Source organism: Mustela erminea, chromosome 1 (genome assembly GCF_009829155.1).
Source record: "Mustela erminea isolate mMusErm1 chromosome 1, mMusErm1.Pri, whole genome shotgun sequence".
Taxonomy (NCBI): domain Eukaryota; kingdom Metazoa; phylum Chordata; class Mammalia; order Carnivora; family Mustelidae; genus Mustela; species Mustela erminea.
In genome coordinates, this window is record NC_045614.1 from 6,716,913 (window position 1) to 6,731,666 (window position 14,754).

General features: G+C 38.7%; 1 protein-coding gene across 1 annotated transcript; it reads right to left on the reverse strand.

Annotated features, from left to right (window-relative positions):
* Positions 1-5,891: 5,891 nt before the first annotated feature.
* On the reverse strand, positions 5,892-6,926 carry LOC116567964 (zinc finger protein 85-like). Its single transcript, XM_032303366.1, has one exon. It carries the CDS (start codon positions 6,924-6,926, stop codon positions 5,892-5,894), a length of 1,035 nt encoding a protein of 344 aa, XP_032159257.1.
* Between the last annotated feature and the right edge of the window lie 7,828 nt (positions 6,927-14,754).

The window sequence follows — 14,754 nt, forward strand, 5'->3', positions numbered from 1 at the left end:
TTTCTCACTTTTATAATGGGAACTACTATAAAAATATACAAAGGTATCGCAGGAATAAAAAATTAATAATGTAAAGCACCCAGCACAAGCGGGGACTTGCAAAGACTTTTCCTATCACTTTCAGTTTTAGCAATGAACAGTCCTAATGTCTAGAAAGGAAGCAAGCTGAGAGTGAGACAGAGTAAAGAGAGACAGGCAAAGGCACCCCAAGACTATCTTAGGGCTGAAAAGGATGTACTCAAATCCCTACTGGGAGCCCTCAGTATAATGAAATAGAGAAAGGAAATAACCAAAACAAACGTTAAGTATGGGAATACATACATAAGTTATGGCACAGTCATGGTACACCATGTTATTTAAATATTTTATACTATTATATCATCCTTCATGTTTTAAATGTTATGTTTTAAAAATGCAAAAATCTAAGTATTTACATTACTTCTCACTATATAAAATTAGATCAAAACTTATAAAAGGAGAAAAGCAATTTATATGTTAGGTATAGCATGATAAAATTTATATAATTATAAAATACTCCTTAAAATAATTGTTTCACATTTTATGTTCAATTTAAGTATCCCAACAAGGACAAAGGGACAATGAAATGCTTAAGCCCACCAACTGGCATGACAAAATTTTGATTATTGTGCCAAGCTTGCCCCAGTTTTTTTAATAAAACAATGCAGATTGCTTTTAAGCTCTGGCATATTCATACATAATCTCAATACAGATGGAAGGTCATTCTGCTGAGGGTAAACTCGATACCGAACTTTACATGTATTATTCCCCTGGAATATTTCACATGTGTAATGATGTAGCTGTAAACATTCTGTGCTTATGTCACATTATGTTACAAGCTCATTATTATTATACATTATTATTCAACTCAACCACTTATTTTGGCTTTATACTGTATTTTCTGTATTTATTAAGACTGACACAAGAAGATTAATTTTAATATACATTCTCACATCAGTGGGCATTTGGGCTGATTACAATTTTTTTCTATAGCAGAGATTTATCAGATATGTTCACATGTACTAATAGTATTAAACTACCTGTGGCAAATATCCACCAATTCCAGACTGGTAATCTCTGGGAAGTGGGGGGGAGAATAGTAACGTAACAGAGGATTTTTCCATGCTGAGATAGTTATTCCCATCTATAAGCAAAGAAAGGCCTTTCCCTGTGGGATCTGGATCTGATCCTCAGTTTAAAATATAATGATAGGGAAGCCTCTTTGGAGAACAGTGTGGAGATTCCTCAAGAAATTAAAAATAGAATTTCCCTATGACCCTGCAATTGCACTACTGGGTATTTACCCCAAATATACAGATGTAGTGAAAAGGAGGGCCATCTGTAACCCCAATGTTTATAGCAGCAATGGCCACGGTTGCCAACCTGTGGAAAGAACCAAGATGCCCTTCAATGGACGAATGGATAAGGAAGATGTGGTCCATATACACTATGGAGTATTATGCCTCCTATCATGCCTCCATCATAAAGGATGAATACCCAACTTTTGTAGCAACATGGACGGGACTGGATGAGATTATGCTGAGTGAAATAAGTCAAGCAGAGAGAGTCAATTATCATATGGTTTCACTTATTTGTGGAGCGTAACAAATAGCATGGAGGACATGGGGAGTTAGAGAGGAGAAGGGAGTTGGGGGAAACTGGAAGGGGAGGTGAACCATGAGAGACTATGGACTCTGAAAAACAATCTGAGGGTTTTGAAGGAGTTGGGGGTGCGAGGTTGGGATACCAGGTGGTGGGTATTATAGAGGGTATGGATTGCGTGGAGCACGGGGTGTGGTGCAAAAATAATGAATACTGTTAAGCTGAAAATAAATAAAAAATTAATTAAAAATATATATATAATGATGGGGCGCCTGGGTGGCTCAGTCATTAAGTGTCTGCCTTTGGCTCAGGTCATGATCTCAGGGTTCTGGGATTGAGCCCATTCCCACTGCCTGTGTTACCTGTCACTCTGTCAAATATGTAAGACCTTAAAAAAAAATAAACCAATCATATATAATGTATACTACTGTATTTTTTTTAAATGTCTGAAGCTAATATGGCCAAAATGTCAGCATTAATTCTGGAAAGTACTATGCTATTCTGATGGTTTAAAATATTCTGTATTTTCTTGGGTGCCTGGGCGGCTCAGTTGGTTAAGTGACTGCCTTCAGCTCAGGTCATGATCCTGGAGTCCAGGGATTGAGTCACACGTCCAACTCCCAGGCCCGTGGGGAGTCTGCTTTTCCCTCTGACCTTCTCCCCTCTCATGCTCTCACTCCCTTTCTCAAATAGATAAAGAAAATCTTTTAAAAAATAAAAGAAAATATTCTGTATTTTCTTTGAGAGTTTTCAGAGAAAGACTAGAAAGGCAGACTAATGGGTCTCAACCTTCTCTCTCAAGGTCCTCACAAGTAAGAGGTAAAGACAAGACTTGAGCTTTCTGAGGATAAAAGCTGGAATCAGATATGGGAAAACTGGGAAGCCAAACTCACCCATCCTAGTCCCATTCTCAGCCCACCAAAATGAGGCAAACCAGTGAATTGTAGAATTATCTGTCCAGTTCCTTTTCTTTAAGATTTTACTTATTTGACAGAGAAAGTGAGTACCAGCAGAGGAACAGTAGATGGAGAAGCAAGCTCCCCACAGAGCAGGGAGCCCAATGCAGGACTCCATCCCACGACTCTGAGACCATGACCTTAGCTGAAGTCAGATGCTTAACTGGTTCAATCAAACCACCCAGGAACCCCTATCTGTCCGATTTCTAAAGGTGCTAATACATGTTCAAGGAAGGAAAAATGTCCCTGGAATTTAAAAAGCAGAGTAAGAGCAGAAAATGAAAGCTGACCACAAATTCAATATAGCTTCATCCTACCAAACTTTCTTTTACCTCTTAGATGTCCTCCAGATAGGATGATATTAAAAAAAAAAAAAAAACTGTACATTCAATTTCTCACAGCATTTAGTAGGGCACATCAGATTGCCTTGAAGTCACCAGTAAGTAATTCACCTTTCCTCTAGATATTGAAGGGCAGAGGTGGGAAATCTGTCTCCAGGAAAGGCAGAGGGACCAAGGCAACTGGGCTCCAGGGCAAGAAGGTTGACCTCAGGAGACTCAGGTGTGTTTCCTGACATAAACATTGCTTTGAGAGGAGGGGGTCACAGGTAAACTCTAGTCTCTGTGGGCCTGGGAGCTCAATTTCCAAAGCTCCTCATTAGCCAGATATATGCTATCATTTCTTGCCCAAAGCATTTCAAATCTTTGAGGATAACAGCTCATAGAGAGGATTCATGAATGACCAGATTTCCTGAACCTGAGAGGACAGCTGTACATAAATTCTCTTCCCATATGTTTCCTCTCATCTCCAGACTGGGAATCTCATTCGTGGATTTCTTGGGGCTGACCTTAAGAAAACTGATGAACTTCTCATCAGACCAACTCCCAGCTTTCTCTGAGGCAGAGATTATCACTGGAAGAGTAAGAGAAGCAAGGTGGTGTTTAAGTCCTCATAGGGATAGAGACTGGGGATACAGAGCATGTACCATGGGATCATTTCCACAAAGTCAACTCTCTCAAATTTTTCTTTAACCAAAAACACTCCGTGAGTGAGGTAAATACTATAATAGTAAAGAGTACATGCAAAGAAGCCAATTTACTAGTTACTTGGGAAGGCTTTTGGAGGTTGTCTGGAAAACGGACATCAAAAAGAACCAAGATGCCCTTCAATAGACGAATGGATAAGGAAGATGTGATCCATATACATGGAGTATCATGCCTCCATCAGAAAGGATGAATACCCAACTTTTGTAGCAACATGGACGGGACTGGAAGAGATTATGCTGAGTGAAATAAGTCAAGCAGAGAGAGTCAATTATCATATGTTTTCACTTATCTGTGGAGCATAACAAATAGCATGGAGTTGACAAGGGGAGATGGAGAGGAGAAGGGAGTTGGGGGAAATTGGAAGGGGAGGTGAACCAGAGACTATGGACTCTGAAAAACAATCTGAGGGTTTTGAAGGGGCAGGGGATGGGAGGTTGGGGTACCGGGTGGTGGATATTATATAGGGCACAGTTGCATGGAGCACTGGGTGTGGTGCAAAAATAATGAATACTGTTATGCTGAAAATAAATTTAGAAAAAGGAAAAAAATTTAAAAAAACAATCTTAGAGATCACACACAAAAAAATACTAACCAGATGAAAGCAGGTGACAGATTAATTGTAGTAACACTGGGAAACTGAAGGATATACAGAACTCTATACAAAATTTTCTATTAAGTGCAAAACTGGTTCCAAATGAAAAGTTTTTAAAGATTTAAAAATTAAAATATGACTCTCTTCCAGAATACACATCAAAATGACCAAAATGAAAAAGACAATGTAAAATATTAACAAGAGAGCAGACATGCATACTTGAAAATTGAACAACTGCTTCATAAACTGTGGGATACTGTTGAATAAATGTGACCAGATAGTGTTGAACAAATGTGACTATGTGTATTCCCTATGACCCAGAAACTGCACTCCTAAAATATATACCTGACAAAAATATGTACAGCTGTGAACTAAAACATGTACAAAAATGCTCATAGCAGAATTACTTATAAAATACCCTAACTATAGGGATCCTGGGTGGCTCAGTTAGCTATGCACCTGCCTTCAGCTCAGGTCATGATCTCAGGGTCCTGGGACTGAGCCCCACATCAAGCTCTCTGCTCAGTGGGGAGTCAGCTTCCCCCTCTCCCTTTGTCTCTTCCCCTGCTTGTGTTCTCTCTCTCAAATAAGTAAACTATTTAAAAAAATACTCCAACTATAAACAACCCAAATGTCCAGAACAGTTGAATTAATTGTGCATATTCATAAAATGGGAAGCTATGTATCAATGACAATAAAATTCTGCTGAAGAAAGAACACAGATGATTCTCACAAAGACTGTTGAGCAGAATCCAGGTACAATGATACCGTATCAGGTAGAATAGGGCATATAACTCTGTAAACATACTAAAACCCATTGAATTTTATACTTCAACATGTAAATTACATCTCAATAAAACTGTTAAAAAGGCACGATTCTACGGGCACCTGGCCAGGTCAGTGGAACATACGACTCTTGATCTCAGGCTGTGAGTTCCTATAGAGATTACTTTAAAAAGAAAAACCTTTTAAAAAATGCATTGAGGGGCGCCTGGGTGGCTCAGTGGGTTAAGCCGCTGCCTTCGGCTCAGGTCATGATCTCAGGGTCCTGGGATCGAGTCCCGCATCGGGCTCTCTGCTCAGCAGGGAGCCTGCTTCCTCCTCTCTCTCTCTGCCTGCCTCTCTGCCTACTTGTGATCTCTCTCTTTCAAATAAATAAATAAAATCTTTAAAAAAAATGCATTGAATCCAGAGTACACGTTATGGTATCAAGAAGTAGGGTGATTAGAGAGTGAAAAGGGAATGACCAGTGTGAGTTATACGGATAACCTCCATCCTGGTACTCCAGTAGCAATTCAATTTTTTAATTATATACATAAATTTCTGAAAACCTAACATGGGTTATATTGGTGACACATTTGTGAATAAAACCTCCCTTCCAAAATACATGCACACACACACACTGTAAACATGGTGGCTTAAAACATTAGGCATTTATTTTTCTCAACAAGTCTTGAAGACACTACAAAGTTTTTACGTTTAGTATCAATTGGTCATGTATCTAGGAGATGTTTAAAGGATTTATCAAAGTCACTGCATAACTTATATTTCTCCTACAGATTTTTAGAGGGGTTTTTCCATTCTTTACATCCAGTTCTCTGCAGTTAGTATCTGCTTATACGCCTTCAAGATTGAGAGTTCACTGAAAACTACTGTACGTGGACATTACTTGGAGTTTTATCCAGCATGAGTGCTCTCGTGGTGCCGCCGAAGGGATGACAGCTTACTGAAAGCATGTCCACACACACTGCATCGATAGGGCTTCTCTCCAGTATGGACTCTCTTGTGCACAGTAAGATTGCACCTTACGCTAAAGGTTTTCCCACACTGATCACACTCATAGGGTTTCTCTCCAGTGTGAGTTCTTATGTGTATTGTAAGGGACACATGCCTCCTAAAAGCTTTTTCACACTGACTACACTTGAAGGGTTTCTTTTCCCTGGTGTGCTTTTTCATGTGTCTCCTATGAGATAAGAAACCACTGAAGGCCTTCCCACATTCCTTACACTCATACTGTTTCATTCTCATGTGAACTTTCTTGTGCAAAGTGAGGAAAGATTTCACTCTGAAGACTTTCCCACACTGATTACATGCAAAGGGCTTCTCTCCGGTGTGAATTCTCACATGTTCTTTAAGGCATGAGTGATCCCTGAAGGCTTTCCCACAGTCAATGCAATTACACGGTTTCTCTCCAGCATGCATTTTCTTGTGCACATTAAGATTACAGCTCATTCTAAAAGTTCTCCCACACTGATCACACTTGTAAGGTTTTTCTCCAGTATGTATCCGCAGGTGTGTCTTCAGAGCTGATGGACTACTTAAGGCTTTTCCACAGTGACTGCATTCAACAGACTTCTCACCAGTGTGTACTCTCTTATGTCTTGTGAGGTATGAAAGAATGCTGAAGGTTTTCCCACAATCAGTGCAGGCATAGGGCTTCTCTTTGGTATGTATTATCTTGTGCATGGTAAGCCTAGAGCTCCTACTAAAAGTTTTGCTGCACTGATCACATTTGTAGGGTTTGTCCCTTGAATGAATTCCTTCATGTTGTCTGAGAAGTGAACTATCTCTGAAGGTTTTTCCACAGTCATGGCATTCATAGGGCTTCTCCCCAGTGTGAATTCTCTTGTGTCGTGTGAGGTAAGAGTTTGAACTGTAGGCTTTCCCACACTGGTTACACATAAAAGGTTTTTCTCCAACGTGGGTTCTCATGTGCAATGCAATGGATGAGTGGTTCACTAATACTTTACCACACTGGCTACACTGAAAAGATTTCTCCCTAATGCAAGTTTTTTGATGCTTACCATCTAAGATTGAACTTGAGACTTGTCTAGAGTCAGGGCATTCATAGGATTTCTCTCTTGTATGTGGTTTCTTGTGCACAGCTAAGAAAGAACTCCTGATGAAGGTATTTTTATCATTTTTACAGTCATTGAATTTTTCCCCAGAAAGAACGTTCTCATGTGGGTTAAGGTGTAAACAACCTCTGAGGGCTTTTCCAAGATGAAGGTGTTGATGGGGATTCTTGCCAGGATGAATCCTCTGATTCTGAGTAATGCTAGATTTCATGCTCAAGGCAATTTTATTCTGTTCAATGGATCTTCCTCCAAGAGTTTGCTCCTATTGGTTAAAATTAGTTGTGATCACAAGATTTATCACAATCACTATGTTGACTGAGAATCTCCTCCCCCCAACCTGTACTCAAATTCTGACAGGTTTAAACACACACTTTCTTTTAAAAATAAATAAATAAATATAAATAAATAAATAAATAAATAGACACGCACTTTATTAAAATTAGAGCTTACCTAACACTTTTTTTAAGTGAATATACACAGTTCCTATCCGAGTTTATTAGCTTGAATAAGATGAATCTTATACCACATGGCTCTCATCAGGGTTCTTTAAAGTTTTAATATACAAATGCTTTGGAGTGAATGTTTTTAATATTTAGTATCTAATGTCCATTGTGAAAATATTTACTTTGAGGATTCTCTGCAACCATTTTTGGAGCTAGTGGGTAAGCTTCCTTAATATTCATGGTATTTAGAGAATTTCCTATTTTTTGTTGGTAAAATGAATGCCTCAAATTGCTCCCTTAGTTCATGTTTTCCTTTTCTACTACATGGAACTCTGGACTTCTAACAGACAGCAAGAAATTCTTGTGTGACTCCTACCTTCTTGCCACTGAGTGCTTCTTTCTCCAAAATATCTTGCTTATGTTGTGATTGTTTGGTTTTAAGGGGAACCATTCCATCTGAACAAAGTGGGGGAAAGTAAGTTTTTGTCAATATGCTTACAAAACCAGGCAAAGCCCAAGCCCAATCTGAAACAAACAGGAAACAACCTTGAGTTTGAAATGGTGGGATGACAAGGACCAAAACTAACATCCATGTGGATCTCTTCAAACAGACCCTAAACTTAGGAAGACAATGTGCAAGAAAAAATGTATTTTGATCAAAAGAATGATATTCACATGTTTTTGTGTTAATAAGCAAAGGCTATGGTGTATTATACACACAAAATGGGGGTTTGAAGTTGCAGGGGTTGGGAGGTTGGGGTACCAGGCGGTGGGTATTATAGAGGGCACAGATTGCATGGAGCACTGGGTGTGGTGAAAAAATAATGAATACTGTTTTTCTGAAAATAAATAAATTGAAAAAAATTTTTTAAAAAAGAGTGTTAAAATAAAGGAAAGAATTAGTGATTCTAAATGTAAATATTAAAGCACAAGACAGATCTTTCTTTCAGAGCACAGGAAAGTATGAAGGACATAAGGAGAAGGATGGGAAAAATGAAGGTGAGAAATTAGAGGGGGGAGACAAACCATGAGAGACTATGGCCTCCAGGAAAGAAACTGAGGGTTTCAGAGGGGAGCGGGCTGGGGGAGGCGTGAGCCTGGTGATAGTTATTAAGGAAGGCATTTACTGCATGGAGCACTGGGTGTTACATGCAAACAATGAACCTTGGAACACTACATCAAAAACTAATGAAGTACTGTATGGTGACTAACATAACATTTTAAAAAAGTATGAAATGACAGGTTAAAAGCCAAAGACTAGGGAATTCTCAAAGTACATGAATAAGCTCACACCAAATAGTCTCTGCTCTCTACTCAAATTTAGAGCGTATTTTTTTTTAAGTCCCCTGTTTGACTCTTCATAATGTATCTCTTCCTCAGCCCCACCAGATGTGGTAAAAAAAAAAAATTCATTTATGCCCACTGCTCACTTGAACAGGTATCTTGGTGATTTCCTGTCTCTCTTTTCATCTCATCTTCTTGTTCCATCTGGGTGATCAGAGTGGGTTTGCTGAGCTGCTTTTCTATAATAGGAACAATGCATGTGAGAGAACCATGTAGTGTATAAGGAAACAACAGTGGCAACTTTATCTTTGAGGTTCTGAAGATAGACAAGTGTGGCTTTAGGAGCGGCAAAATGATTATGACAAATTTCTAACAGATAAAAAAAAAGTAAAGCACCTGGGAGATCAGCTTTTATAATGATAGAATTAAGACCCTATTAATTCATCTCCCCCACTAAAACAACAAATAATGGGCAAAACAAGTAGACTCAAATCAATTCAGAACTCTAGAAATTAACTGAAGACACAGAACAAATGGAAAGTTGTCTATCCAAGAAAAATCACTGAACCTTGGTAAGAGGAAAAAGCCACCAGCCTTGCAGTCAACAAAGAGACTGGAGTTCTGGTAAAATAACCAGCCCCAGAACAGTTATTATTTTCTAAAATACTTACATTTATTTTTAAAAAGCTATTGAGAACAGTGTTTTTTGTTTTTGTTTTTGTTTTTTTTTTAGATTTTTGTACACCTCACTAATGCATGGCTCAAAAGAAGATCACTGGATTATTATATCCACTTCAGAATACAGTGCAGCTTTCTATGTTGTTTTGAAGCATAAGGGAATAACACGGAGGACACTGGGAGAAGGAGAGAATGGAATTGGGGAAATCAGAAGGAGAGATGAACCATAAGAGACCGTGGACTCTGAGAAACGAACTGAAGGTTTTGGAGGGGAGGGGGGTAGGGGGTTGGGTGAGCCTGGTAGTGGGTATTAAGGAGGGCACGTATTACATGGAGCACTGGGTGTGGTACATAAACAATGAATCTTGGAACTCTGAAAAAATAAAGTTTAAAAAAACGGTATGAAGAAAATCTAGACTCAGAGATAAGTAGTTGGGGAGAAGAGGAATATATTAATACTCTCTAAAAATGAGTGTTGATATTCTTTGATAAGGCACCAAAATTCAGTAAAAATAGAGGTTTCTTTAGGTTATTTGCAACACAGAATCTGAAACTGTATCAATGAGTCCTTTGTACTCTTACATTAATATCCACTGTAGCTGTATAGATATAAAACATATATATGAATATAAATAAAGATGTATTATTAGTCTAAGCGTGACGTTCCCTAGAAAATCTATATCCTCAGGCTGTTGTAGCTATTGGAGTTTAGCCAGAGCTCAGCTTAGCAGGAAAAAACTCTTATCCCCAAGGCATCACCTTAGGGCCTTGGAACAGCTCCAATCAGTTCCTGGGGATCCAGAATTCTGTGCATAAGCCAAGGCTAGGCACATGGCCAGAAAAAGAGGGTAAGTCCCAAGTCACCTAGCTTTGGTTGACTTTTAGACCCTGCCCAGGCAGGCAGTGAAAAATAACTAGTCTTATAAGTTGCCTGAAGCTTAAAGGCATGACTTCTTACATAGATCTACTTGGCATGAGATGAAGAGACATAGGCAAGGCATTTAAGAAAATGATACTAATCACTATTGGACTACTCAAGTTACAATGACCAGGAAACCAGGCTTAAAAATTAAAATAAGCACTTTTAAATTTTTATTTATTTTTATTTTTTTAATGTTGGCTCTATGCCTGGTGTGGTGCCCAACACAGTGCTTGAACTCACAACCCTAAGATCAAGACCTGAGCTGAAATCAAGAGTAGGACGTTCAACTGACCGAGCCACCCAAATGCCCCCAAATAAGGACTTTTTAAAATACACAAACAATGAGGGGCACCTGGGTGGCTCAGTCATTAAGCGTCTGCCTTCAGCTCAGGTCATGATCCTGGGGTCCTAGGATTGAGCCCCGCATCAGGCTCCCTGCTTGGCAGGAAGCCTGCTTCTCCCTCTCCCACTCCCCCCGCTTGTGTTCCCTCTCTCTCTGTCAAATAAATAAATACAATCTTAAAAAATATATATACAATGAATCATGGAACATTACATCAAAAACTAATGATGTACTATATGGTGACTAACATCAAGTTTTTAAAAAAGAAAAAGAAAAGATAAGTTAGGAGAAAATTCTGTGGCTGAACATTACAGGGCATACAGAATCTGTGGATTCTGCTAGGAAGGTCACAAAACAAATAAGCACAGAGAAGAAAACGACAATGAACCCTGATGGCAAAGGCATCCATTACTAGAGTTGGTAAATTTTATTATCTTGAAATGCCTGTTCATGTGCCTGTTACATCAACACGGATGGAACTAGAGGGTATTATGCTGAGTGAACTAAGTCAATCAGAGAAAGACAATTATCATATGGTTTCACTTAGATGTGTAAATTAATAAATAGGCCAGTGGATCATAGGAGAATGGAGCAGAAACTGAATGGGAAGAAATCAGAGGGAGAAAAACCATGAGAGACTCTTAACTATGGGAAACAAACTGAGGGTTGCTTCAGGGAAGGTGGGTGGGGAATGGGGTAACTGAGTGATGGGTATTATGGAGGGCACGTGATATGATGAGCATTGGGTGTTATATTCAACTGATAAAGTATTGAACACTACATCAGAAACTAATGATGTACAGTATGTTGGCTAGTTTAATTTAAATTTAAACAATTTTTAGGGGCACCTGGGTGGCTCAGTCATTAAGCATCTGCCTTCAACTCAAGTCATAGTCCCAGGGTCCTGGGATCAAGCCCTGCATCAGGCTCCCTGCTCAACAGGGGAGTCTGCTCCCTCTCCCTCTGCCCCTGCTTGTATTCCCACTCTAGCTGTGTCTACCTCTGTCAAATAAATACATACATTTAAAAAAAATTTAAGTAAAATCTCATTTTTAAGAAACACGCAAAGAGACAGGAAAGTATACCACACATATAGGGTTAAGAAAAGCAGCCAATAGAATATACCCCTTTAAAGGCCATACTTTGCAGTTAGTAAACAAGTATTTAAAATAATATGTAAAATAATATTTAAAATAATATTTAAAATAAATAAAATAATAAAGGTGCCCTTTAAAGCCATACTTTGCAGTTAGTAAACAAATATTTAAAATAACAAGGGCACCTGGTTGGCTCAGTGGGTTAAAGCCTCTGCCTTCGGCTCAGGTCATGATCTCAGGGTCCTTGGATACAGCCCCATATTAGACTCTCTGCTCAGCAGGGAGTCTGCTTCCCCCCCTCTCTATGCCTGCCTCCCTGCCTACTTGTGATCTCTGTCTGTCCAATAAATAAATAAAATATCTTTAAAATCATCTATTATAATTAGATTTAATGGACAAAGACTGAAAATTGTCCCCCTGAGATTAGGAACAACAACAAAATGATGTCCATTCTTGCCACTTATATTCAACATTACATTGGAAGTTCTGTCCAGGGCAACTAGGCAAGGAGAAAAGAAATAAAGGTTATCCCATTTGGAAAGAAGAAAAACCATCTCTATTCACAGATGTCATAAACTTATAAATAGAAAATCTGAAATAATCCACACAAAAAACTATTAGGTTGCAAGCTAAAAGATCATATACAATTTATCAACTGTATTTCTATATATAATCAATTAATATAATAAAAATGAAACCAAGAAAACAATTTCATTGACAATAGCATCAAAAAAAGATGTGGTATATATACACAATGGAATACTATGCAGCCATCAAAAGAAATGAAATCTTGCCATTTGCGACAACATGGATGGAACTAGAGCCTATCGTGCTTAGCGAAATAAGTCAAGCAGAGAAAGACAACTATCATATGTTCTCCCTGATATGATGAAGTGGTGATGCAACTTGGGGGCTTAAGTGGGTAGGAGAAGAATCAATGAAACAAGATAGGATTGGGAGGGAGACAAACCATAAGTGACTCTTAATCTCACAAAACAAACTGAGGGTTGCTGCGGGGAGGGGGGTTGGGAGAAGGGGGGTGGGGTTATGGACATTGGGGAGGGTATGTGCTTTGGTGAGTGCTGTGAAGTGTGTAAACCTGGCGATTCACAGACCTGTACCCCTGGGGATAAAAATATATGTTTATAAAAAATAAAAAATTAAAAAAAAATAAGAAAAAAATGATTAGGGATAAATTTAACACTAAGAAGTTTAAGACTTACAGGTGCCTGGGTGTCTCAATTAAGCATCTGACTCAGAGGGCACCTAGGTGTCTCAGTGAGTTGAACCTCTGCCTTCAGCTCAGGTCATGATCTCAGGGTCCTGGGATCGAGCCACATATCGGGCTCTCTGCTCAGTGGGGAGCCTGCTTCCCCCTCTCTCTCTGCCTACCTCTCTGCCTACTTGTGATCTCTCTCTATCTCTCTGTCAAATAAATAAAAATTAAAAAAAAAAGCAACTGACTCTGGGTTTCAGCTTAGGTCATGGTCTCAGGGTCGTGGGATTGAGCCCAGTGTCAGGCTCTATAATCAAGGTGGAGTCTGCTGGAGACTGTCTCCCTCTCCCTCTTCCTCTGCTCTTACCCCTGTCCATGCACCCCCCCAAGTAAACAGATAAAATATTTTTAAAGTATTTTTTAAAGGAATTTTAAGACTTAGACACTGATAACAGAATTTAAAGACCTCTGTGGATAGAAAACACAAAAACAACCAATCAGAGATGAAGAACTCAATAACTAAAAAATAGCAGACTAGAGAAAGCAAAGCAGATCATGGAGCTGGAAGATAGGGTAGTGGAAAGAAACCAAGACGAACAGCAAAAAAATAAAAAGAATGATTAAAATTAAAGGTAGAGTAATGGCTGGCTCAGTTTGTGTAGCAATTAACTCCTGATCTCAGGGTTAGGAGTTTGAGTCCCACATTGGGTGTAGAGATTACTTAAAAATAAAATCTTAAAAAAATTGAGAACAGTTTGAGGGAACTCAATGATACCATCAAGCATAGTAATACTTGCATTATATGGATCCTAGAAGAAGGGTAAAAGGGGGGCATAAAATTTGAAGAAATAATAAATGAAAACTTCCCTAATCTGGGGAAGGAAACAATTATCCAGATCCAGAAGTCACCCCCAATAAATCAGCCTAAGAAGGTCCACACCAAGACACAAACTTACTAAATGGAAAAAAGTGGTGATAGAGAATTTTAAAAGCAGAAAGATTAAAGAAAATAGTTACATACAAGGGAAATTCTGTAAGGCTCTCAGCTGATTTTTCAGCAGAAACTTTGCATGCCAGAAGGAAGTGGTAGGATATATTCAAAGTGCTAGAAGGAAAAAACCTGCAAGCAAGAATATTCTACCTAGCAAAGCTGTCATTCATAATACAAGATAAAGAATTCCTTTGATTGGGAAGGGAAAGGCCATAACCAGAAGTAATAAAACTATAAAAGTAAAAACTTTCACAGATACATTCAAACATAATAAAAGTAGCAGACTAATCACTTATAAAGCCAGCATGGAGGTTAAAGCACAAAAATAGTAAAATTAATTACATCTATAAAAGTCAGTCAAGAGGGGCACCTGGATGGTTCAGTCAGTTAAGTGTCTGCCTTCAGTTCAGGTCATGATCTCAGGATCCTGGGATTGAGTCCTGCATCAGGGTTCCTGGCCAGTGAGGAGTCTGCTTCTCCCTATTCCTATGCTCCTCCCCTCCCCCTGCTCATTCTCTCTCTCTCTCCCTCTCTCAAATAAATCTTCAAAAAAAAATCAGTTAAAGGATTCACAAAATGAAAGAATGTAAAGTATGACATCATATACTTAAAAGGGGGTTAAAAATTTAGTACTTTTAGAATGGGTTCAACCTAATATAGAGACCAACCTAATATAGACTTGCTATATGAATATGACATTGTATATTC